This window comes from Onychomys torridus, chromosome 8 (genome assembly GCF_903995425.1).
Source record: "Onychomys torridus chromosome 8, mOncTor1.1, whole genome shotgun sequence".
Taxonomy (NCBI): Eukaryota; Metazoa; Chordata; class Mammalia; order Rodentia; family Cricetidae; genus Onychomys; species Onychomys torridus.
The window spans coordinates 54162443-54190157 of record NC_050450.1 but is presented as its reverse complement, the minus strand read 5'-3'; the positions used below and the strand labels follow the sequence as shown (position 1 = coordinate 54190157).

General features: G+C 42.3%; 1 protein-coding gene across 1 annotated transcript in view; it reads left to right on the top strand.

The window, feature by feature from the left end:
- The window catches only part of Dnah9 (dynein axonemal heavy chain 9), a 349307-nt gene that overhangs the window by 243902 nt on the left and 77690 nt on the right, over nt 1–27715 (top strand). The window contains exons 50-53 of the mRNA XM_036196748.1: nt 12795–13220; nt 21000–21119; nt 24436–24624; nt 27200–27435. Coding sequence (XP_036052641.1) covers nt 12795–13220; nt 21000–21119; nt 24436–24624; nt 27200–27435 — 971 coding nt within the window. The remainder of the gene's footprint in view (nt 1–12794; nt 13221–20999; nt 21120–24435; nt 24625–27199; nt 27436–27715) is intronic.

Below are 27715 nucleotides of genomic sequence, written 5' to 3'. Positions count from 1 at the left end.
AGCAAAAGAGTCAGAGACGCCCCTGATCCCACTGTTAGGAGTCCTACAAGAAGACCAAGCTACACAACTGTCCCATATATGCAGAGGGCCTAGGTCAGTTCCATGCAGGCTCCCAGTTGTTAGTTAGTAGATTCTATGAGTTTACTTGTGATGTCCTTGACCCCTCTGGCCCCTACAATCTTCCCTCCCTCTCTTCAGCAGAATTATTCAAGTTCACCCTGGTGTTTGGCTGAGGGGTTCCACATCTGTTTCTACCAGTTGCTGGATGAAGCCTCCTGATGGCAATTGGGCTAGGCACCAATCTATGGGTATAGCAGAATATTGTTTGGCATCATTACATTGACATTTTGGTTTGTATTTTTACAGCCACTCCACCGTGAATGTGCGCAATCTCATCTAAAATGTTTTTAAAAGGAAGAAAATGTATAGAATCACTGGGGAATATACATACCCACATACACATATGTAAATGAAATAAATCAATGTTTAATACCATTTTACCCTATCAATTAAAATTAAAACATGCTATTCAGTGTTGGAAGAATGAGAATGTACATAGGCTCCTTCAAATACATAGAGATGGACTGAAATTCATAGCAATAATTTTAAAATATCCCTAGGGAGGTAGCTCAATTGGTAAGTTGCTAGGCTTGTAAGGTGCTAGCCTTAAAAATACAAAGAGTTAAGTTTAGTCACTACAATGTAAGTTTTTAAAAAGCTGGTCATGAAATACACACTTGTTATCTAAGGACATCACATTTAGAACTGAATGTTCCAAAATCTCTCAGTCTCTACACATTGTCCAGTTGTGGGTCTCTTGTATTAATTCTCATCTACTTCACTAGGAAGCTTCTCTGTCAATGACTGAAAGAGGCACTGATCTGTGGATATAGCAGAATGTCATTAGGAGTCACTTTCTTGCTCTGTTCTTTTAGCAGAACAGTAGTATTTGATTTTCCTATAGGCTCATGGCCACCTGAACAGTGTCAGGCATGAGTTCAGTCTCCTGGAGTAGGCCTTAAAACCAACTCGAAAGTGGTTGGTTACTCCCATAACTTTTGTGCCACTATTTCACCAACATACCTTGCAGACAGATCACTGTTATAGATCACCTGATTTGTAGTGGAGTTATTATTTACCTTTCTCCCCTGGAAGCATGAAGAATACATTCTAGTACCATAAACACTAGTCAGTAGTGGCAAAGGCACTAGGTAGGCACCAGTGGACTTCTCCATTTTCAATGAGATATGTAATGGTAATTTTTCAGAAACAGGCCTTACCATCAATTTGTAGAGAGAAACCAATAGCCTGAGTTACTTGGGGTTTTCCTTAGGACCCCTTTGTCCAATGACTCAATTAGATGTAACCCATTTCTGACACTGGAGGGTTCACTTGGTTGAGAAAGATGTCTAGTTGTGGCATTGTCTCCCTCACTATTAGGTGACTCTGTTAGATTACTTTCACATATACTTATTTCATATATATTCTCACATTTTATGTGTGTGTATGTGTGTCTAAGTGTGTAAGTCTCTACAGTAGTAGGTTTACATATGATCCTCAGTGTTAGCTGTCCCTCCCCATATTCCTTCCTTTATCCTTTTCATCTACCCTCTTCCCCATTTCTCCATAAATAAATATTGTATTCCCTTCCTTAGGGAAACCCTCCCCTTTCCTCTAATCCCTCACCTGAGACCTAATCTCTGTGAATATACAAACTATAGCTCACCTATTAAAGGCTTAAAAGCTAACATTCATATATAAGAGAATACATAGAATATTTGTCTGATTGAGTCTGGGTTACCTCACTCAGGATGATTTTTTTTTTAATTAACTCTATCCATTTACCTGCAAATTTTGTAATTTTGATTTTTTTTTTCTTTTGGTTTTTCAAGACAGGGTTTCTCTGTGTAGCTTTGTGCCTTCCCTGGATCTCGCTCTGTAGAACAGGCTGACCTCGAACTCACAGAGATCCACCTGCCTCTGCCTCCCGAGTGCTGGGATTAAAGGCATGCGCCACCACTGCCTGGCTTGTGTGTGTGTGTGTGTGTGTGTGTGTGTGTGTGTGTGTGTGTGTGTGTTTTAGCTAAACAGTATTCCATTGTGTAAATGTACCACATTTTCATTATCCATTCATCAGTTGGTGGACATCTAGGCTGTTTCCAATTTCTAGCTATGCTGAATAGAGCAGCAATGAACATGGATGAGCAAGTCTCTGTAGTAGAATGTAGAGTCCTTTGACTGTATGCCCAAGAATGATATAGCTGTATCTTGTGACAGATAAATTCCCACCTTCCTGAGGAACTGCCAACACTTATTTCCACAATGGCTGTACAAGTCTTCACTCCCACCAGCAATGGATCAGTGTTCCCCTTTTTCTACATCCTTGCCATTTTCTACAAACTGTCACTTGTTTTATTGATCTTGGTCATTCTGCTTGGTGTGAGATGAAATCTCAAAATAGTTTTGATTTGCATCTCCACAATGACTAAATATGTTGAGCATTTCTTGAAGTATTTCTCAGCCATTTGTTTCATCTTTTGAGAATTCTCTGTTTGAATCTATACACCATTTTTAATTGGGTTGTTTTCTTGATTTTTTTTTTATTCTTTGTATTAACCCACTGTAGGATGTGTAATTGGTAAAGATCTTCCCAGTCTGTAGCCTGCCGTTTTGCCTGAATGATGGTTTCCTTTGTTAAACTGAAGCTTTTTGTTTTCATGAAGTCCCATTTATCAGTACCTGTGCTATTGGTGTCCTGTTCAGAAAGGATTTTCCTGTATCAACGAGTTCAAGACTATTCCACACTTTCTCTTCTATCAAATTCAGGATCTCTGGCCTTATGTTGAAGTCCTTGATCTATCTGGATTTTAGTTATGGCGATAAATGTAAATATTTTTATTTTTCTACATGCAATGTCCAGTTTGGCCACCACCATTTACTGAAGATGCTTTTTTCAGTGTGTATTTTCGGCTTCTTTGCCAAAAATCAGGTGTCTGTGGACTTGTGTCTGGGTTTTCAATTCTAATCCATTGATCAAAGTGTTATTTTATGTCAATACCATGTTGTTTTTATTCCTATAATTCCGCAGTACGACTTAGATACCTCCAGTAGCTCTTTTATCATTCAGAAATGTCTTACATATCCTGAAACTTTTGTTTCCATATGAAGCTGATTTTTTTTCAATTTGTATGGAAAATTGATTTGTAACTTTGATGGGGACTACACTGAATCTGTAGATTGCTTTTGGCAGGATGGCCAGTTTTATTATATTAATCTTTCTGAACCATGAGCATGGATCTTTCCATCTTCTGATATCTTCTTCAGTGTCTTAAAGTTTTTGTTATATAAATCTTTTACTTGCTTGGTTAGCATTATCCCCAAGTTATATTTGAGGCTACTGTGAAAGGTACTATTTCCCTGACTTCTTGCTCAACCTGTTTGTCATTTGTGCATAGGAAGGCTCCTGATCTTAGTGTGTTAATTTTATATCTTTCCTCTTTGATGAAAGTGTTTGTCAGTTGCAGAAGTGCCCTGGTGGAGGCTTTCAAGTCTTCTATATATAAAATCATATCATCTGCAAATAAAGACACTTTGACTTCTTCTTTTCCTGTCTGTACCCCTGGATGTCCTTCAGTTGTTTTATTGATCTACTGAAGATTTCAAGGACTGTATTCAATAAATATGGCAAGAATAGATGACCTTGTTGTGTCCCTGATTTTAGTGAGAATGCTTTGAGTTTCTCAGTTTTGGTTGATGTTGGCTGTGGGCTTGCTGTAAATTGCCTTTTTTATGTTGATATATGTCCCATGTATCACTAGTCTCTCTAGGACTTTTGCCATGAAGGGATGTTGGATTTTGTCAAAGGCCTTTTCTTCAAATAATGTGGTAATAATGTAGTTTTTGTCTCTATTTATGTAGTAGATTATGTTTATCAATTTATGTGTGTTGAACCATCCTTGCATCTCTGGGATGAAGACTACTTGATCATAGTATATAATCTTTTTGATGCATTCTTGGATTCTTTTATTGAGAATTTTTGTATCTCTGTTCAAAAGGTATATGTCAGTAATTTTCTTTCTTGTTCTTCATGTGGTTTAGGTATCACGATAATTGTGGGCATGTAAAAAGAATTAAGAAATTTTCTTTCAGGTTCTATTTTATAGAATTATTTGAGGAGTATTGACATTAATTCTTCTTAGAATATCTGGTAGAATTCTATGCTTGTTTGGGGAGGGAACTTTTAATAATTGCTTCTATTTCCCTAGGGGTTATAGATCAGCATTGTTCTGAATGAGGATGGCCCCCCATGGCTCATATATTTGAGTGTTTCAATCCCAGTTGGTAAAACTATTTGGAAAGGATTAAGAAGTGTGGCCTTGTTAGAGTAGGTGTTGGAGTTCCTTGTTGGAGGAAATTTGTCACTGGGGTTGGGCATTGAGATTTAAAAAGCCCACACCACAGTACATTGCCTCCTTGTGCCCCCCACTTCTCTGTGTAACCTGTGGACTGTATGAGCTCTCAGCCACTACTCCAGAGCCATGCCTGCCCACTACCATGATGGTCATGAACTAACACTCTAAAACCATAAATAAGCCCCTAATTAAATGCTTTCAGTTATAAGTTGTCTTGGTCATGATTGGGGAAATTTTATTATATGCTTTTATTGAAAATATTTTCTGTGTCTCTGAGGTGTTTCTTTTCCCTCCTCTATTCTTATTATTCATAGATTTTTGTCTTTTCATAGTGTTATAGATTTCCTGGGTGCTTTGTACCTCCTTAGGCAAAATATAAGGCACCGTATGAAAAATAACAATGAAGGGACAGGAAGGACTTAAAGGTTTAACAGGTATGGCAGCTGCTGAGAAAATTTATCAAGGGAGAGGCTCTGGCGTGGATTAGAAGAGTGGGGTAGGAGCAGATAATATAAGAACAGCTCGGGTTATACTTCTTTGAGTCTTTTTCAGTTTAGTGGAATACATATTTTTAAACTATGTCTTATTATTCTCTAGATTTCCTTGGTATCTGTTGTGATGCCCCCTTTTCATCTCTAATTTTATTAATCTGGATCTTCTTTCTTGGGTATTTTAGATAATTTATCTAAGGGTTTATCAATCTCATTGATTTTCTCAAAGAACCAACTCTTCTTTCCTTTGGTTCTTTGTGTTGTTTGTTTCTACTTTACTGATTGCAGCCCCAAGTTGGATTATTTCTTGCTTTCTACTTGTTGGAGGTATTATTTTTTCTTTTTGTTCTAGAGCTTTCACATGTGCCAATAAGTTGCTAATACCTCTCCAATTTTTTATGTAGGCACTCAGTGCTACAAAGTTGCCTCTTGGACCTGTCTTCATGTGTCCCATAGGTCTGGGAATGCTCTGTTTTCATTTTCATTAAATTCTAAAATATTTGTAATTTCCTTCTTGATTTCTATCTTGATCCGTTTCTCCTTCGGGAGTAAGTTGTTCATTTTCCATGAGTTCGTATACTTTCTATTGTTGTTGATGCCTAGTTTTGGTCCATGGTGGTCAGATAAGATGCAGGAGACATTTTCTATTTTCTTATATCTCTTGAGATTTGCTTTGTATCTGAATATACAGCCAATTTTGGAGAAACTCCATGAGCTGCTGAGAAGGTACAGTCTTTTGTGTTTGGGTGAAATGTTCCGTAAATGTCTGCTAGGTCCATTTGATTTATGACTGTGTAACTGCAGCATTTCACTGCTTAGTTTTGTCTAGCTGACCTGTCTATTGGCAAGAGTGGGATATTGAAGTCACCCATTACAACTGTGTGAGGGTCAACATATGACTTTTTGCTGTATCAGAGTTCCTTTTTTGAACTTGGGTTCCCTTGTGTTTGGTGTGTGAATGTTTAGAATTGAAATATCCTCTTAGTGGACTTTTCCTTTGTGTGAGTGGTATCCTTTGCTATCCCTTCTGATTATTTTTCATCTGAAGTCTATTTTCTCAGATATTAAAATGGCTACACTGGCTTGCTTCTTAGGGCCATTGGCTTGGAATCTTTTTTTCCATCCTTTTACCTTGGGGTGATATCTATCCTTGATGGTAAAGTTTTTTTTCCGTGGATGCAGCACAAAGATGAGCTCTGTTTCCTAGTCCAATCTGTTAGTCTGTGTCTTTTTACTGGGGAATTGAGACCATTTGGTATTGATAGTGATCAATGAGCAGTGTTTATTGATTCTTCTTATTTTGTTGTTATTCTGTTGGTTTTCCCCTTCTTATGATTTATTCTTCTGGGATTACTTATTCCTTGTGTTTTCCTGGGTATGGTTAACCTCTTCAGACTGAAGTTTTCCTTCTTGTGCCTTCTGTAGAGCTGGATTGGTGATGTATATACTGCTTAAATTTGGCTTTATTATTGAGTTTTTCTTTCTCTGTCTATTATGATTGATGGTTTTGCTTGGTATAGTAGTCTGGACTGGCATCTGTGATCTTTCAGAGCTTCTGAGAATATCTGTCCAGACACTTCTGGCTTTCAGGGTCTCCACTGAGAAGTCAGCTGTTATGTTATTCTAATAGGTCTGCCTTTATAAGTTACTTGGTCTTTCTCTTGCAGATTTGTATATTTTTTCTTTCTTTTGTATATTTAATGTTTTTATTATTATATGTCATGGAAATTTCTTTGGTCCTGTCTATTTGGCTCACTGTATGCCTCTTGTACCTTGATAGAAACTTCCTTCTTTGATTTCAGGAAATTTTCCTCTATGATTTTCTAAAAAATACTTTCTGGGCCTTCAACCTGGGCTGCTCTCCTTCTTTATCCCTATTATTCTTATAGATGGCCTTTTCATGGTGTCCAAGATTTCCTGTTTTGTGTGCAGATTTTTTTGGAAGATTTAACATTTTCTTTAACTGAGGTATCTATTTCTTCTGTCTTGTCTTCTTGTCTTCAATGCCAGAGATTCTCTTTTCCATGTCTTGTACTCTGTTGGTAAGGTTTACCTCTGAATTTTTGTTTCACTTCCTAAATGTTTGATTTCCAGTGTTACTTCATTTTGGGTTTTCTTTAATGGTTCTATTACTGCCTTCATGTCTTGAACTGTCTTCATTATTATATCCCACTTCTTCCTTGTGCTTTCATAGACTTCAATTTAGTCACACCCTCTTTAACATCCTTGACCATATTCATAATTATTTTGAAATCCTTGTCTTATACTTCAGCTATATTGCATTCCTCTTGAGCTATTATAGTAGGGGTTATTGGGTTCTGGTGGAAGCATATTATCTTGTTCATGTTTGTGGTTTTGTGCTGGCATCTAGCCATTTGGAGTTAGGATGATGGAAGTGATTCTGGGTGTTGACATCTGGTTTGTCTTTGTTGGGTGGATGTTCCATTCTTTGGTTTCTGTTGCTGTCTTTAAATATTATGAAAGTGTGGTAGCTATGGGTTCCCTCATAGAGAGTGCCTCTGAAGGTCAGTGGGTAGCAGAGAGGAATAGTGATGGGCTAGGAGAAAAGGCTGAGAAGGACTGTGGGAGAGAGAGATGGGGGATCCTTTCTGTACCAAGAGTTGAGATTGCCAGGGAGTTGGGGATGTGGTAGGAGGAGAACAAATATATCTAGAGAGACAGGGATGGAAGGGCTAAGGGACCCTGTATCTGTACCAAGAGTTGGAGATTCTAGTAAATGGGGTTGAGGTGGAAGGAGAGACACTACAAACAAGATGCTACAGGGCTGAGAGCAGGGCTGGAGAGATCATAATGGAGGATAGGAAGGATAGTGAAATTACCTACCTGAGAGAGTCCCTTCCAGGTATGACCAATGTGGGTTTCTGGTAGAAAATGTTTCTGTGTACTAGAGGCTAATACAGGGAATGAGGATGGTCTCGGAGGGAGGGCCAGGAGGTTCAGCTTGGTGGAGCTAAGCTGACAGAATTCCCAGGGAATGGAGGTAGAGTGAGAGTAGGGGCACCTGAAAACAGGGTGATACAGGGCTGGGGGTGAGATAGGAGAGATTGTAATGGTGGGTAGGAAGAATGGTAAAAATGGCCTGTCTGAGTCCCAGCCCAGTGTGGCTACTGGGTCCATGTTCTTGCCATGGCCTTCCAATCTGCTGATTCATCAGCCTACATCCATCTCCTAAAGATCTCTGCAAAGGTGTTCCTTCCCACTCCTTACATCTTGGCTGGAATGTTGGGCCTCAAACAGGCCTCCCAGACCTACCTCTTTAGCTACAATGGAATCCTCACGTGCCAACAATTCTATGTCCCATAAGTACTGGAATATGTAGTTTTTCTCTCACTATGAAAGGGCCAGCAAGATGGATCAGTAGGTAAACACACTTGCTTCCAAGTCCTGCTACTCAAGTTTGATCCCTGGGACCCACATGGTGGGAGGACAGAACTCACTCTCACATGTTGTCTGCATGTGCACCATGACACGTGGACCCATGCACATACATACACAAACAAATGTTTAAAATGTTTTAAAATATAATAATCAAACTTACCTCTTCATTGTTTTATTCACTTAAATGAGCGATAGGATTTTGATTTTCTTATTTAACTCATCCCCCATCTTTAACACTCAAAACCATGCCTGACACATCCAAAATAAGTATCTATGTAACCCAACGATAGGCATATACATTGATTTGTTTATCTACTTATCCATTCATTCATTTAACAGAGACTTATTGATTGCCCTTTGTGTGCTAGGCAGGGATGAAGGAAGATTCCTACTTCTAGGGAGTTTAGATTCTAGCAGAAGCTAGAATGAGCCAAATAATGCTATTTTATCCAAAGTAGTAAAACCTAACAGATGCTGTGAGGGAAGATGTGGAACACAGAAACAGAGTGCTGAGCAGGCAGCTGGGGAGGGAAGGTGAAGGGGCCAGATGGTTTCTATGATTCAGAAGGTGGCATAGCTCACTTAGTCAGAAAGGGGGTGCGGCAAGAAGGTTTACAGCAACCACAGCAGCCATTTCTCCAAATGAAGGGCCCACCTTCTGATGCCATAGTGGTGAGGATTACAAATATTTTCCCCCACTGACTTAAAGATTCAAAAGACAAGAAAATCAAGGTCTGAGCACTTGGCCAAATTTAATTGAAAGCACACACACACACACACACACACACACACACACACACACACACACACACACACACACACACACACACACCAAAGAAAAGGAGGTGCTTATAATAAAGGCCTGTCGTTAACATTAATAAACATTAATGTTAACAATACTTTAGCAGTATTTACAGTACTCTAATGATGTTTGACTCCTGCCCCAGTGCCCCAAGAGAGAGATAGATTCCTCTCATCTGTTGTATGAGACAGAAGTGGAGTGCAGCCAAGTTCTCCTAATGTGTGTTCACTGAAAATAGTGTCTACTTCCTCCTGAGAAATGTTCCTGTCAACATTGTGTTCTTCCTAGTTATACTAGAACTGTCTGCCCTGTGGTGGCTGGCTTAAGACCCATGCCTAACTAGACAAGATCTTCTCCTTGTCATTTTCAAGTGTTGACCTCTTGTTGGAGGAAAAGCCTTTTCCCTTCTGCTTGCAAAGCTAAGGATGTGAGCAAGCTGCCATCACTCACTCACCCCATTCAACCATTTTATGTCCAATTAGATGAATGTCTGCTAGAGAAGTTTCTTCTGAGCAGAGGAAACTGGGTTCTTGAAAGTTCAACAGGGGTCCCTGTTCTCATGAGAAAGATTATAGTGGATCAGCTAGGAAGAAATGATAATCATTTCAGATTACAGTAAGTTTTCTGAAGAAAATCACCATAATACTGTGTAGCTTGAATTGTAAAAGGTCTTATTAATAAAAACAAACCTGGAGCCAGATATTGGGGTGAACACTGAAAGATTGGAGAAACAGAACAAGCCACAGCCAACCTCACCTTGCCAGTTCCTCTGCTGATCTTGTTTCCTCAAACTGAAAGCTTCTGAGTCCTCACCCAAATGGATCTCAGCTGAACTGCTGCTAAAAGCTAAAAGCTTTAAAAGGCTCTAGTTCCTGGTCCTCATACCTTCTCTATACCTTTCTGCTTCCTGCCACCACTTCCTGGGATTAAAGGTGTGTGTCACTATGCATGGTTGTTTCCAGTGTGGCTTTGAACTCAGAGATCCAGACAGATCTCTGCCTCTGGAATGCTAGGATTAAAGGCATGTGCTACCACTGCCTAAACCTATGTTTAATATAGTGGCTGTTCTGTTCTCTGACCCCCAGATAAGTTTATTGGGGTGCACCATATACTAGGGGACACAATATCACCACAATACTGAGATAGGAAAAGATAAAGGAGAAGAGTCTGGTGGGTAGAGTCTCTCTGAGTCAAGAAGGTTTAAATTAAGATCTTAAGGGATGGAGTGACATCAGCCATGCAAACATCTTGGGAACAAAAGTTCTGGGTATTTTTTTTGTTAATAATTTTACTTAACTTTATTTTGTGTGCATTGATGTGAAGGTGTCAGATCTCCTAGAACTGAAGTCACAGATAGTTGTGAGCTGCCATGTGGGTGCTGGGAACTGAACCTGGGTCCTCTGGAAGAGCAGCCAGTGCTCTTAACTGCTGAGCCATCTCTACAGCCCACAAAGGTTCTTATAGAGCTCCTGAGATAGAAATGGCTTCATAAGCCAATCTCCCCCCCCCAAAAAAAATGTACTAGTCAGTGTTGAGGTGCTATAAAAACACCTCACACTGGCTGCCTATAGTAAATACAGATTTGTTCAGGCTTATGGTTCTGGTGGCTCATGACCAAGATCAGGTCTCTGTCAAGGGTGGTGCATCATTGTAGGAGCTAGTGTTTACACCTCCAGCCAAAGAAGAGAAGAGGCCTGGATCCCAGAAGCCTCATCAAGAGGCCACTCCCCTGTTAAACCAGGTGCTTCCCATTATGCTTCTTAAAGAGCCAAAGTACTGTGTAATAAACTGTGTCACCCTTGGAACCCAGCCATATACTTTTAAGGACATTTCCAAGCCCCATCTGGAAGCATTTGTAATCTGAAAGAGAAAGGGAGAGTCCCAGGGGCAAAGAGTTGGGTCAAGTGCCTTGCCACATGAGAAAGTCAATATGCAGACATGAACTCCACAGGGAGACCCAGAAGCAAGAACCAGAGTTCCCTGTGAACACTCAGGATGAGGGTTGCTGTTCTCTGCCCCACTCCCCATGCTTCCTAGACAAGGGAGCCACAAAAGAAAGCCCTGCTCAACTCCAGTGGGGTTTGGTCTCCTTGACCAACACAGTTGCCATTGACTGGTAGACATATATGGATAGGAAAAGGGTGGGAAAGAACTCCATTGAAATCATAACAGTACAAGACTGGGTTATGCACCTCCTATATGTTTATACATTTCTGTTAATTCCATCCACTAATTCACCAGTTTAGATGGTGAAGATTCTTGCTCCAGTTTGTGATTCCTTCCTGTACCTTCCCTCATCTCCTCAAGACATGTCCCCACCCATGCTATCACCCACTCACATTTGTCCTGTGCTTTATGCCTGCCACAGACAGAATGTCATGATCAAATATGAAGAGTTCAAGAGTGAATGTAACCTATTGCGTACATTTTGGGTGTTTGTGTGTATATGGTTTCAAGACTGGCCACTCTGGACTGGACAACCAATGGGGGGGGGCTCATCAGCAGGTCCTATTTATATATATTTGTGTTTACATGCTCACACACATACACAAATATAATAAAAGAAGAAGAGGATATCAACTTGAGAGGGATTGTGGGAGGGGTCTGTGGGAAGATAACTGAGAGAGGCTGGAGGGAGGAAAGGAAAGGAGGAAGTGAGGTAATTACCACATAAAAAATAAATAAAATTTTTTAAAAATTATATTCCAATTAAAAGCATTTTTTTTAATCTGAAAAAAAAGTAAATGGAGTATCTACCCAACACCACCCCCATCTCTTTCTGGTGCCAGCCTGATCCCCTTCACTGGATTTCCAGGCTCAAGAGTAGTTCAAGTTAATTTGTAGATCTTAAACTTTGAAATAAGATCCTCCCCACCCACCTTATAAATCACCCTTGCAAAAACAAGCTTGCTGGTCTTTCTCAGTGGATGTTACAACTTCCCTTGAATCAACTCCACATGCTCATCCCTGGCAGCCACAATTTCATGTCCAGATTAATGATGCCCTGATTCCAGGTTATAGAGGAGGGCACCGAGAGCTGGGAAACCTAAGTGTCAGAGTCAACACTTCCGGGTTACAGTAGAGGACACTGAGGCCTGAGTTCAAGGTCAACTTCTTCCTATAGCAAAGGACACACCTAAGACCATTCAGAGACAGCTGACTCTCAAGCCACTCCTGGCTTTCTGTCTGAATTATTTCTTGGCAAAAATACCACTGCGCATTCAGGACAGTCAAGTGTATTTAGAATGAGCTCAGGGAAGAAAGCAGTTTAATTAAAAGAGAAAAAAAACAGTTGAGTTTCAGTGCTATCCTCTTCAATTCAAGATGGAAATTAATTTATAATAACCTTATCTTTTATTCATGTCATGCTGCATGTTTCAGAGTGTATTGGCATCCTTTTATTTGCTGGCTAGATGTGAAATAATGGTGTGTTTCTAATGGGCTGTAAGTCACTTAGTGCTGGAAGAACATAGCTGAGTCTCAGGCAACCATTCAGGGAAGTCTGCAGCCACTGGGGAGTCACTTTGCTTCCCCTTTGATGAGTCATGATATTTAAAATTCAGAGGGCTGCTGCTGCCTTCAAAGCAGCTCTTCCAGATTGATCACCCCACGGCCTAACTCTATTAGCAGCGGCCCAGGACAAAGAGAACTCATCCATTTTCCTCTAACAACCTCCTTCTCTCTTCTCAGACCAACCTGACAGAGCTGAAGACATTTGGTTCCCCACCTCTGGCCGTCAGCAACGTCAGTGCTGCAGTGATGGTCCTCATGGCCCCAGGGGGCAAGGTGCCCAAGGACCGCAGCTGGAAGGCTGCCAAGATCACCATGGCCAAGGTGGACAGCTTCCTGGATTCCCTAATCCACTTTGACAAGGAAAACATTCATGAGAATTGCCTCAAAGCCATCAGGCCCTATCTGCAAGACCCTGCATTCAACCCAGAGTTGGTGGCCACCAAGTCCTATGCAGCTGCAGGCCTCTGCTCTTGGGTCATAAACATTGTGAGGTTCTACGAGGTCTTCTGTGATGTGGAACCAAAGCGCCAGGCTTTGAACAAAGCCACCTCGGACCTCACAGCTGCCCAGGAGAAACTGGCAGCCATCAAAGCCAAGATCACTGTAAGTGAACCTAGAACCCTCCTGCCCAACACTGTCAACCTATAGAATACACAACAACCCCTGGCCACCACCAGAGCCTGACACCATGATGCCTAAGGAGAAACCAAGTGCTCATGTAAAATTTCATCCCCTTTCAACTGGGACAGTTTTTCCATGTCTTTCTCCAACACACATAGACCAAACAAGAAAAACTCACTGGGCAGTTGGTACATTGCTCTGGGCAAAAAAAAAAAAAAAAAAAGGGGGGGGGGGGGGGGGGGAAACACATATTACTCTCCTATGAGGAAAGAAGAGTCCCAGAGACACACAGCAGACTAAGAACAGGATCAATGGAGTCTCAGCTGCTCCCTCATCAGTTAAATAGGAATTAAATGCTATTGTACTTTTGATAGTAAAAGAACAAAAGGTTATGGCTTTGAGATATTTTTCTCCCTTGAAATGTAGGTTAGAGCTGTCTTAACGTTACCTTTTCTACCCATTATTTCCAATTCTGACGAGTTGTCAGTCTGCCTCACTTCCTGCAGTGTGAAGATGTGGGTGTGATGTATGAGTGAGATTGTCATTTTTCTAAGGAAGTTTTTAAAAAAATAAGTCATCATAATGCAGTACCAGCACTCAGGAGACGGAGGATTAGTATCATGAGTCTGAGGCCAGCCTGGGCTACCCAACAAGATTAAGTAAGTAAGTAAATAGTATGCTGTGGGTTGTAGTGGTCCTTGCTCCATCTGAGGCTTGTTAGCATTTATAAACACTATACATCATTTGTCTGTTTCACTCAGGTGTGAGGGGTTGTTGTGACCTTGGAATTACACCTACTAAAGCAATGGTTCTCAACATGGGGGTTAAATAACCCTTTCACAGGGGTTACACACCAGACATCCTGCACATCAGCTGTTTACATTACAACTCATAACAGTAGCAAAATTAGTTATGAAGTAACAATGGAAGTAATTTTAAGATTGGGGAGTCACCACAACATGAGGAACTATATTAAAGGGTCTCAGCATTAGGAAGGCTGGGAACCACTATTCTAGAGAGAGGATTGCCTTTGAATTTCACTTTTACCATAGAAATGGATACTAACTGACTTAGTAGCAAGCAGGCAGCTTGGTAGAGCTCTTGCCTAGCATACATAATGCCCTAGGCTCGATGCTCAGCCAAAAAGAAGACTAAGAATTAGCAAAGTGAGAGGTAGTCGTCCGAAAACTTAAGATAGCATAGTTAAAAATCTGCCCTTCTCCATAAAGTCCCACCCCTAACCAGGAAGCTATTCCCAGTGGATACCTGCTGGGAAAGGAAAAATCACTTTTCTCCAGTGGAGTGTCACTGGATATAACAGCCACAATCCAGGGCAGGCCAAAAGACTGGAAATAGTTGGCCAACAGGAAATGAACTCATGTTTTATTTTGAGGTTTTTGTCCACTTTTTTTAATTTGTTTTGCTATTTTTTTATCCTACTGGTTTTTGTTGTTGTTTTTTTCCTTGGTTTGCTTTTTTCCAAGAGAGTGAGACAGAGAAAACGAAGACGCGATTGGCTTGGGAGGAGAGGCAAGAAGATTCTGAGAAGAGTTAAGGCAGGGGAAGAATATGATCAAAATATATTACGTGAAAAAAATGTTAAAATTTTAAAAATAAGTAAGTGATGCGTCCATCTCAACAGACCTTGGCTTCAGTCTCAGCTGGGATATTTACTTCTTGTGTCTTCAGTTCCCTGAAGGGAAGTAGACAGACTAACAGTGCCTGCCTCAGGGGATTAGCCTGGGGATGGAAGACAACCACTCATGGAGCATGAGCCAGAGACAGCCTGTGACAAAGAAAACAGCAAGGAGGGCCTTGGGGACCATGATCCTCACTGTTGCTGCTCCCCCCTAACCCACCCCCGCCTTGCTTCCAGCGCTGTCAGTCACACACACACATCCAGCCACGGGCATGAGTTCAGTTATTGCCATGATCCAGCGTAAGCAAAACAACGTTCCGGATATCTATTTCCTCCACATGCATCCCAGGCAAACAAGATTCTTGCTGCAAACGCCTGGTGATGATAAAGCAGGCTTTACAAACTGACAAGTAGGATTGCAGATGTGCTGCACATCTCGCGCAGCATGGATTATTGATGGTCAGGTGAAAATAGGCACATGAAGGCTCTCGGTGGAAGATCATTGCAAACAGTCTCTCTGTGTAATGTAAATCCTTGAGAGTGGGGCTGGGGCTCAATGCTAACATATTTAAGATGCTCAATCCATAGCATCTTAATAAATAACAATAGTAACTTTGGTGAAGAAACTAATCTCCTCTAAATACCTGCTTTATAAACCCGGGTGCTCTTGGACCATTTCCTTAGAAGAGGTGGTAATGGCCATAACCAGCCTTCCACTAATAAAACACACCTTAGCAACCCTGCTGCTGCTTTTTTTTGAGGGGGAAGGACTTCCTAATAATTTTCATATTGTTCAGTCTCTCCCAGAAAAGTGTAAAGAACTGAATTTTAAAAGACTTTTTACTCAAGTTATTTTAACTAAAGGAACATGTGGTCCAGAGGGGATGTTTTTTAAATGTTTATACATTTCCAGTAGCCAAATTCACATGATGGGCCCACTCAACCCAGGAATGCAAGAAGAATATGTTAAGAACACTTGGCTACCATAGGAAATGTTTCTTTTTTGCCAAAATATTTTCTGCTTTTAACAACCCCCTCTCCTTCCTGTGCTTATACATTCACCTACTACATCAGAGAGAAAGAGCATTCATCCTTTTCATGGAGGCCTACCTGGACTGAGATGCTTCTCCAGGTGCTGCTAAGGTCAATATAGCCTTCTCCTTTCACACATGGATATACACACTTTAAAATGTGTACACTTGTATACACACACACACACACACACACACACACACACACACACGCACACACGCACACACACTTGCTTTGTTGACTGTGTTTGGTCTCTAAGTGGTGGATCCTGGGAGCCTCATCTTTCAGGATGAAGCTGTCTATCATTCCAAACTTTTGCTCTTCTCTCATCCTCTCCCTCCCAACATCTGTCGTCATGACATTATTTCTGTTTTGTGGTTGTCATGGCCAAAACTATCTACATTGGCTTCTGTAACCAAAACTAAGTGTCTCTGTCCATAGACTTATTCATGAAAATTTTAAAAATCAGTAACTTTCATTGATATTAAGTGAACATCTCTATTGTCACAGTAGATCTAAGTGATACACTATGATTTTATTTTCTTTTTAAAAAGTATTTTTATGTGTTATGCATGTTTGCCTACATGTATATATGTGTACAGCACAGGTGTCAAATCCCCAGTAACTGGAGTTGCAGCTGGTTGTGACCCACCAGGTAGGTGCTAGACATGGAACCTGGGTCCACTGCAATAGCAACAAGTAGTCTTAACCACTCAGACCTTTCTCTATCTCCTAACTCTTTCTTTCTTTCTTTCTTTCTTTCTTTCTTTCTTTCTTTCTTTCTTTCTTTCTTTCTTTCTTTTTTTACAGCCTCCTTTCCCCAGTGGAGTTTCTAACTTCCTTTACTGGATTTCATCCGTGAGATTTCCTTTTGTGTAGCTGCCGTTATTTATTCATTCTCCCCCAGCCAGGTGCTCTGTCAGGTCATTGTCTCCAGTGTCTTTCTTGTTTGTTTGGAGGAGTTCAAAGTTCCAGTCAGTGCTGAGGATGAGCAAGGACCACTGGTTTATCTCTTGAGCTGGTTTCAATGGTGTCTGAACCCCTTAACACCGCCTTTCTTTTTTTTTATAATATTTTTATTTTATAATTAATTTACCTCCTTTCTTGGTTTATTATTTTATTTTTCTGTATCCCGTCATCAAGTCACTTTCTCAGGAAAGTGAAGTGTTAAGGGAGAAGCCAATTTTCAGAAGAGTTACAGTCTGGTAGTGTATTTATTTTGCTAACAAACTCAAGTAAGAACTTTGCAGCATGTGGGAATCTGAACTGTTCATTTTTCTCCCTGAATGCTTTCTGCTGCAGCCTGCTGAACTGTCAGCCTCCTGACCCTTGTGATGCCCACCTGTCCAGAAGCCCTTTGACCTTCTTTACTATTTGTAGCACCTGATGCCCAACACTGATGTACTTAGCTTTCATTCTTTATTATTTCTTCATAATTCCATAACTGTATGTGATGAATTTTGATCATTTTAACACATAGTTTATTACCTTTCTTAGCTTTCTCTTTCCTACTGAAACCTTCCTAATCTATGCTCCTACTTCTGGGTGTGCACATGTGTGTGTCTGTGTCTGTGTCTGTGTCTGTGTCTGTGTCTGTGTATTCCACTGAGTTTAACTAGGGTTGCTTGCATAGCATAGATGGGATTATTTATTGGCTTGGGAAATTTACCAGTGGCTACATTGTTGAAGAAAACCACAGCTCCTCCCCAGGAACCATTAACTGTCAATAGACCCTCAGAGAAGGGTGGAGCCTCATTGGCCTCGCTCTCATCCACGGTAAAATGATGGACAACAAGCTCAGTCTTAGACAGATACTGTGTAGTAACCACAACTGCTCTGAGTTAGAGTAGAATAACCACGGCATGTCCAGAAGCCAGCATTTCCCAGCACAATTGCCCATCTTCTGGCTTTTATATTCTCTTTTCTCCTGCCTCCCTGCACCAATGCACACACACACACGCGCGCGCGCACACACACACACACACACACACACACACACACACACACCACTTCTGTAATGTGCCCTGAGCCCCCCAGGAAGTGCTATCAATGTCCCTTTTAGGGCTGAATACTCCACAGTCATTTACGTTTCAGTGCTTTGATCAATTAAGAGTGTGTGTGTTGACCACCAACCACCCACGGCAGATAGAAGCTTCTCTGACCAAGCTTAATCCATGAGTATAAACATAAATGTTTAGAAGACAATTCAACAACATGTACACTTAGCAAAACAACAGCAGTAGGTTCCCCCTCACAGTCTATGACCACCTCCATCATGGGATTGGGGCCAGGTTTACAGGCCAAGGTATGAGTTCCCTCCTGTGGTGAAGGCAGCTGCTTACCCACATAGCAGCCATGTCATTTTGCACCAGGGGTGCATCCTGTTTGGCCGGTGGTGGTTGTAGTTTCAAAGGCTCACAGCTGGGTAAGGGTACTAGTGACCTTTCCCTCCCCAGCAGCCTGCTTGGGCACGCCTTCTAGGACTATGAAAGCTAGCCAGCAGTGAGGAAGCTTCCAGGTCAGTTACAGCTTGATGCTCTTTATCCTGCCAACACAGTTTATAGTATCTTCAGCACTAGGGTCTTACTATCTAGTTCTAGTGTACAACAGAGAGAAATGACAATGGCCCGCATTATTTTGGATGGCCCCTGTGGCTTCCCTGATCAGTGACTCTTAGGAGGGCATCCCATACCTTGGCACTTTGATTTTCACTTAATAACCAAGGGCTTCTCAGAGGAGCATTACCCACCCAAGGCAGGGTATCTCCTTTCAAACTCCTTTCAAATTACATATTTCATAATCTTATAAAATAGTTGGCTTCCATATGTCTTCCCCATACCTTCTTAGTTTGAGATCAGACCAACCCTCTTGTCTTCCCTATCCCTCCCCAACTTCCATCTTCACTTAACCCCTCCACCTCCATACAGCTCCCTCTTTTCCCTATCACACGTTTCTAATATCCCATTCTTTCACATTATTCATGCTGATATGGGGAGACCTACTGTCTTCAGCCCTGGCATAGTATTGTTTTCTTCTTTGGCAAGCTCTCTTCCATTTTCTTTGTAATCTTCTGCAATACAAGCAGATTGGATGTTGAACCTCCTAACTTTGTCCTCCATTTTCCCTCACCGTGCTGGCACTGTTCATTTCACAGGCTTACTTAAGGGAGATTTCTGAAGCCTTGCATGGTTTCTAAGATCCTCTTTCTTACCCACACTCCAATCACTATTGTTTGTTTACATTAACAATAAAATGGCCATTCCCAACAGTGGTTTTTGTCCTCACCTCCATTTAATAAACTCCTATTCTCCTGTTGTAGCTGAGCCATCTTGGACCTCTCTGAGAACGGGTCCCAGTGCCTTTCCGTGCTGTTCTTGTTGCTATCCGGAGCCCTGTCTCTCCCTCAGGTCATCGCTCCCCTCTTGCTTACATTCATCTAGGCATTTGCTGACATCTTCGGTCTGGTGTGTCTCAGAGGAAGCTAAGATGGCATGGCCACTGCATTAATGAACACAGCAGCTGTGATCATCTGTGAAAAACCTGCAAAGACACAAAAACTGGAGGGCAGCTAGCAGGGAGAAGGGGGCTAGCAGGGAGAAGGGGGCTAGCAGGGAGAAGGGGGCTAGCAGGGAGAAGGGGGCTAGCAGGGAGAAGGGGGCTAGCAGGGAGAAGGGGGTTAGCAGGGATGGCGGGGAGAGGAGAGGATAATGGGGTAGAATGAATATGGTCACTGTGCACTGTATCTAAGTATGAAAATGTCAGCAATTTAAAGATACATTTTTTTAAAAGCTGGTATTATCTCTGCAGATTAAGGCAGGTCTGACTGATAAGATTTATTTCTAAGACCAGATGAGCGATGCTGGATGCATCTGAAGTGCCAGAGTTTCTCCTTCATGGTGATGCTGCATTGGACATTTGGACAGAGATACTTGTTGGAGTACCAATAGGCTTCCAGTTAGCTCTCCTTCTGACCACCCACTTAGTCACACTTCCAGAATCTCCAGTTGATGGAGGTTCTGCAGATAAATAGCTTCTGTGGTGACCCATGGAAGCCACAGCCTCCTCTGCCCTTCTCCAGCCATCCAACACCTCCGTTGGTGTGGACTTCCACCATCCTGCTGGATGGACTGACTCTCTCACCCCTAGGTAATGCCCATTGATTCATATGGTGCATGGAGCTGATGACCGTTGAAATTGCTTCCTAATCACTGTAGTGATTGCTTGGGAAGAAGACAAGATGATGGGTGTGTTCAGTCTGCTATCATTAATCCGATGCCTGCTGCTTTTTAAACTGCTAGTAGTGTGAGCTCAGACACTATCTGTCTATCTTACACCTTGGCAAGGGCCAGCAAAACAGCCTGGACTTTAGTTACCGCACAGACACAGATGTTTGCAGAAGTATCTGCTGTGTGTCCCTGTGTCTTCACCTATGTGAATATACCCTCTGAAAGTGGCAAGTGTCATGTTTCCATTCTCAATTCCTGATAAATTCAGAGGAAAATTGAAGCTATGTCTTGTCTAAAAAAAACCATCCAGCCCTTTATGATGATGGTGGAAAATAGGTGAGGGCTAAGTTAAAGTTCCAGCTAGCCCAGCCTCAGCCCAGTGTGGCACATCTGGTCAGCGGCACTCCCAAGTCCCCCGGGGCCTGCAGCTATATTCTTGCTTCTCCAGCTGTGATGTGCTTTTGCCTCCAACAGCAATACCTGTGCTTTGTAAACTCACTGAACCCCTTCCCAAGGAGCCAAGGAGAGGTGGGACTTTTTCTGTCCCCTTCCTCTGCTCCATGCCCATCCCACCTCATTGCCTTTCACACAAGCCAGGAGTGCTCAACTTTGATCAGACATCTCTGGGCTTTCATCCCAGGCGCCCCCTGCAGGAAGACACTGAGGTTGTCTCTGGGGTGCTACCTGAGATGACCCCATGTGGCTTCCTTCCCTCCCCGATTCCTGTTGTTCTTAGTCTCTGGGCCTTCCTCCTGCTACCAGGCATTCCTTTCAGAATCCTCTTCTCATGAAGCCTTATCTTGGAAGCACTAGAGGTAGCCACTATTGTAATTACTGATCAACTTTACATTCCTTCCTCCACAGCATCTTAATGAAAACCTGGCCAAGCTCACTGCCAAGTTTGAGAAAGCAACAGCAGAGAAACTCAAGTGTCAGCAAGAAGCAGAAGTGACCGCAGGCACCATCTCCCTTGCAAACCGCCTGGTGAGTCTGAGCTCTAATTACTTTAGCAGACTTTGTCAAGTGCCCCAGAGGTGTTGACTAGATGAGCTCAGCTCAGTGCAGCTTTGACTGGCCTTGGGAAGAGGGGGGCGGGCAGTATTAAAATGTGCAGAGATGCAGAGACTATGACCTGAGAAGTGTGACTTATCAGTCATCTCTGGTCAAAAAGCTGATGTAAAGAGGTAGTTAGACAGACAGGTATGCTGGACCTACTAGACAGCTGCTGCAAGTGTGGCCATGTTTCCTGTTTATGCCTGGGCCAGAGAAGCTGGCATTCTGTGGTCAATTCCAGAGTTCTTATCCATGTAATATTTGATCATAATGTGCAAGATTAGGTACTGAGAAGCAGAAAAGAAGGAAACTCACTGACCCTGAACATTTGTGGATGTGACCTTATTCATGCACACCTGTGTGTACACATAGGAAAATAGGGGAGTGATGGGCAGGCTTTGGCCTTCCTGAGAAAACAAGCCCAAATGTCAGGACAAAGGGGTTTATTTTAGCATGTCTGTTGCTATATAACAAATCACACACACACACACCCCAAAAAAAAACTTAACTCGGGAGCAAATGTAGATATGCCATCCTTGGTTGGGGTAGGAGAGAGCTGGTATTGGTAGGTGTGGGGTCAGAAAAAAGTACTAGAGGGGTTGAAGTGGCATGTTGTGTCTCCTGAATTTGTTTGCTGGGACCTGGTGTTGGGGGACTTCACAGTCCAGGCTCTGTTTATGAGATTCAGACTAATGATACTTTCCTTCTTCACTCAGAGGAATGCAATAAACCAAACTGTTTTAGAAGAGACAAATACCACAGTAATCATTCTACAGTATTTCACAGTCCTGTGGGGGCAGGGCTTTGGGTAGTGTTTAGCTTGCTGTGTTATCTCCAAGCTGGAAAAATTCAGGTTATTCAGTTCTGGGGCTGGGCTGGGTTGGAGAGTCCAGAATAACTTCCTTCACCTGATAGGTACCTTGGCAGGTAAGGCTAGTAGGGTGAACTCAGAAGGGCCTCTCTCTGTCTCCATGAAGTCATCAGATATGTTCTATCCTACCCCAGTACTCTACAGGTGAGTGTGCCGAGACAGGAAGTAGAATGTGTCACTCTCATAAAACCTGGGACCAAAATCTAGCACAGTGTCAGTCGCTTCTACCTTAGCCTGTCTAAATAGTTACAAAGTCCAGGGGAGGGATAACTCTTATTTTTGCCTTGTGTCTTGGCTTTGTTGTTGTTGTCGTCATGGAGACAGGCTCTCACTCTATAGTCTAGGCTGGTTGTAAACTCAGTCTTCCTGCCTCAGCTTCTGGAGTCTTGGGACTATGGATGTAAGCCACCATGTCTGACTTGGGCATCCACTTTTGATGAGAGGTCAAAGAATCTGTGGCCTTTGAAAATTCCTCATGGCTCTTATTTCTCTCACATCCAGCTGCAGAGACTAGAGAGCAGCTTCTACTGAGTATGATTTCTCTTCACTCTGTGGTCTTCACAGCACCACCCTCACCACAGAGAAGAGAATTATAATAAATTCCTTTCCTCACTTATTCCAGCTACAGCCATATTTCCTTAAGCCATGTGTTGTAGCCACCACTGGACTGAGCTATGGCTTAGTGAAGACACCAGTCCACACGTGTGTCAGTTGCTATATATTCTGATGTTGCATTAAAACAGAAAATAGATTTCCACCTGGAGTAGTTTAGATCAAGAATACGTATGAATTCTCCATCTCTCTCCCCCTGTGTCTTCACTGTCTCATGTTCATGGTGTGTAGCCTGTCTGCTGTACTTATCTGACCTGTACCTGCTGTCTGTCTGTCCCTAACAAGAGATTGTCTCTGTGTTTACTGAACAGAAATCAATGATACAGGAATTAAATGGGGAATATTTTTTAACAGGATTCTTTAACTGAATTTTACAGGGAAGAAGTTATTTTACTGACCATGACTGACACAGAATAGCACTCAAAACCACACAGATCTTAGCAACCAATAACATGTTGCTTCCAGTACTTATGGGATATTTGTTTTAAGGTTATTTTGCTTTCGGTAAATAATTACCACAGCATATACATATGGGTCAGGAGCATGGAAGTTTATAATTTAAGATTAAAGCTATGCCCTATCTTAGGTTATTACTATTGGGTTATTAGATTATTACTAGCTTAGCTGATTACGTGGAAAGGGCAAAACATGGTGAGGTTGGTTACATTGTTCTCATAAAGGCAGGTCAGAGTTAAACAGGCTGAGCACATAGTAGGACAGCATGTTGAGTACATAGTCCTAAACAATCTCAAAGCCTGTTATCAGCTTGGATGCAAGGTCAGATAGGAAAATGTGTCGCCACAGTTATATGAGACAGGCTGCTGCACAACCTAGAGATGATCAACTTCACCAAACAATTTGGTTCAGAGAGGGCACCCTGCTGACAAGCAAGAAATCAGCCAAGTCTGGCTAGCCCACCTCCCATCTAGCTTCTCACCTGACTTCTAAAACTCAGCACAGCCTTTTCCATCAGATAGGGACTTCGCCATACACATTTTCATGAGAGGCTATGGGGCTGGATATATGGACAGACAGGCTCCGAAGTCACTGCTGTCCCCACCAACAGAGATTCTGTAAGGAAACTTGGACTTCACTGTTCAAATCTAAGAATGGGGCAGGGCCATGTTGGATTGGCAAATCGCATCTTGCTCTGCCAGCTCTAACAATGTATGACAATCTCCTCCCAAGAAAAGAGGTAGCTTCCAAATATGGGCCAGACCAGTAGAGATGTGTTCTGCAGTCTCTGGCACTTTGTACACACTCACGTGTACACACCTCCTATCACTGCCTTTATTTACCTCTATCTTCCCACCCACTGAAAAATTGTTTAGGGCACGTGGACTTGACTTTATTTTCATATCTCCAACACTTAAAAGAAAGAAGAAAAGCCTAATTTTCTAATGTGTCCTACACAGACCAGGCACTGTGCTGAGCGGTAACACACATGAACATCTTTGGTCCTCACAACAACCTATGGAATTGGTAGAGCCGTCTCCACATGTAGAAAGGGCAGAGCCCTGCAGCCTGCATCCAGAATCTGTTATCATCCATGTGACGTACAACACAGAGTGGGGTCTTGTGCATTGGAGTGTCACCTGCCACCAGGACATGGCTGATAGAAAGGGCCGCATGGTGGAGAAGGATGCACAATGGTTTACTGGGACTCCGTGCCATGGACATATGGCGTGTGACCTCCTTGATTAAATACACAGCTCTGCGGGCTCCGTCTGATGCTTCTATCTCCTTTCTGCCCTTTAATGGTAGGTTGGAGGACTCGCTTCTGAAAACATCAGGTGGGCTGAGGCTGTGCAGAACTTCAAACAGCAGGAAAGGATGTTATGTGGAGACATTCTTCTCACTACAGCTTTCGTTTCCTACTTGGGTTTCTTTACCAAAAAATACCGGAAGAGCCTCATGGATGGGATCTGGAAACCCTATCTGAGCCAGATGAAAGTACGTATGGCCTGAATTTGTCCTGACTGTCAGCCTGTGTGTACCACTGAGATCATGTGTCCATCAGAGCCCAAACCTTCCAGTACTCCTTGCATATGCACTGACACTCCTACCTGAGTGTCAGGCCTGGGACATGCACGCTCATATCCTCTACACTGGCAGGCATTATGGTCCTCTGCCTACATTTTCCCAGATCTGCTCATAAAATTCTACCCACATGATAATTTCATGGACTGGTTTAAAATGGTTACAGTACTGTAAAAAGCATGGATACTAGTTCAACAGTAAGCTAGTGGCACTAGTGGTGCTAACTAGTTGAATTAACAGCCCTCATTGAGCTGTGAATTCATTCATCCATGGGAGAACCATCAACTGAGAGAAGATACATGGCTCTTAGCAGCATAGGGAGGTGGGCTTGTTTGAGATGCATAAGCATTCTTATGCCATAGATGCCTTTGGCAGTGTCTCAGTCTATTGTCTAGTGCTGAAACAGTGCTAGAGATCAGCTAATCAATAAAGAACTGATATTTACTTGGCTCACGATGCTGCAGTCTGGTGAGTCTGCTGTGGACCTCAGTACTTTGACATCCCATGCCAGAAAAGGAAGAAAAAGTGAGAGCCAGAGAGAAAGATGGGACCAAACTAATGTCTGTGACTCACTCAACAGGAACAAATTCACTCCCATGTTATCGATGGGAGCCATTTACAGGGCAGAGCCACAATGGCCTGCTCACTAGGGATTAAGTTGTCAACACCTAAATTTTAGGGAACACATTCAAACCACACAGCAAGCAGTCTGGTAAAGTTTATGAATCCCAGAATAATGTTTTAGTTGTAAGATTATAAAGAAAACATGTCAAAACACATTTCTGTGTTTTGTTTTATTTTTGTTTCCTCTGTATATCAGATCAGGCCTACCTCAAACTCATAATCCTCCTGCCTCAGCCTCCACCACAATGCCTTGGCTATATCAAGCTTCTCAAGGGAATTCAGTCCCTTAGTATTCTCCTGAGATCAGAAATGTGTTTCAAGCTGGGCATAGTGATATATATATATATATTGTTAAGATGGAGAGAGAGAGAGAGAGAGAGAGAGAGAGAGAGAGAGAGAGAGAGAGAGAGAGAGAGAGAGAAAGCATGATGCTTTAGCATGGGCCTTCTGTGTTCTTCATTTAAACTTGTTTAACCTTTCACATCATGGCATGATGTTCTCAGCTATAAATTTCATACTCTAGAACCTGTGTGATTGAGTTACCCAAAACAAAACAAAAACAAACATATCATAATGTCTTAAGTAAGTTAATGATTTTTGTGAGACAACATTTAGAGCTGTCAAGGGCTACCACTTGAACATTGTAGGAAAAGGAGTTAAAAAGGTTTACATAGTTTTCCAGAGGTACCTAAGCAAAGAAAACTGCAGAGACAGTTGAATCAAAGGGTTTAAAGGGTGTAAGTCTAAACCTCTAAAGTATTACACTAAATGGAAGTGGCCAGACACAAAAGGTCACATCTTCTATGATTCCATTTTTATTAAATATCCAAAATCAGAAAATCTATAGAGACAGAAAGCATATTGGTAATTGCCAGGAGCTTGTGGTAGAGAGACACAGGGAGGGATTGTTTAATGAGTATGTGGCTTCCTTTGGGGCCATGAAAATACCTGGGAGAAGATGGATCGAGCTGGAGACTGCGTAACACTGAGAATGTGCTCCCCTCCCCCAAACTGTCTGCTTTACGATGGTTCATTCCACGTTGTGTAAATTTTACCTCCTTTTAAAAGTATATAAGTCAATGAAAACGATTGTTTATAGAAGAATTAGGAGGGCTGAGAGAGGCCAAAATAGAAGAACGGAAAGGATTTTCTAGCTCTGAGGGTACACAGAGGGACATGGGCGGAGTTCTCAGGGCTGGGGGTGCGCTCCTCAGCGAGCCCCCGCAGGTATGCTTACTGGGTGAGGGGCCTTCTGAGCAGCCTTGAGGAGGAAAGATTGGGGTAGGGGGAAGGAAGCTTCCCGAGCCCTTACAAGCTGTAAAATAGACGAGAGGGGAAAGTGATTTGTGTGTGCTAATACTGCCACCAGAAAACCAACAAGAGAAACAGAGACAAATGACAGAGAGGCAAATGTCCACATGGTTATGGATAGTATAGATGAAAGATATAAATAACCAGGCTGGCAAGATAGCTCAGAACTACCTGAGTTAGATCATGGAGGCCCACATAGTAGAAGAAGAGAACCAATTCCCCCAAATTATACTCTTACTTCCAAACACATGCCATAGCACATGCACACCCACACACATACATACACATGCAATAAGTAATTTTTTTTAAAAAACAAGACATAAATAAGCTGTAGAAGGAATTTGATTAAGACGAATATATTGAAGAGCAAAGAGCTGGTTACAGGAGAAATTTCTATTGTTCATCTATCAAGATACTTTCTGTAACAATTACACAGCCAGGGAGGTGTTGATCTTGCTTTTAAAGGGGTTACATTATGTGGTGAGATACTGTGGTTTCTCCTGCACAGAGATGGGGTTTTCTATTCAGAGTGTGCCTGTCCCCTCTTCATCAGGTTCCCATCCCAACCACCTCCACTCTGGACCCCCTGAGGATGCTGACTGATGATGCCGATGTGGCTGCCTGGCAGAATGAGGGCCTCCCTGCTGACCGCATGTCCATGGAGAATGCCACCATCCTTATCAACTGTGAGCGCTGGCCGCTTATGGTTGATCCTCAACTGCAAGGCATCAAATGGATCAAAAACAAGTATGGAGAAGAACTCCGAGTTACCCAGATAGGCCAGAAAGGGTAGGTGACTGGGCACACAACTTGACACTGTTGCTGTTTGTATAAGAAGGAAACATTGCATGGAACAGGTTTAAGCCCCAGTGGCTTTTATTCCCCACCCCCTCTTCTGACCTCTCCATCAGGCAACTCTCGTGATTTCTTGCAGGTTTCCCTCTCAGTTTAGGAAGTATTTCAACAAGATACTTGGGTACCAGCTCTGTGCTCTTTCTCATTAAGAATCATGTGGTCAGGAGGATGACTGTAGTTCATAATTTATTATACATTTCATAGGAAGAGAAGA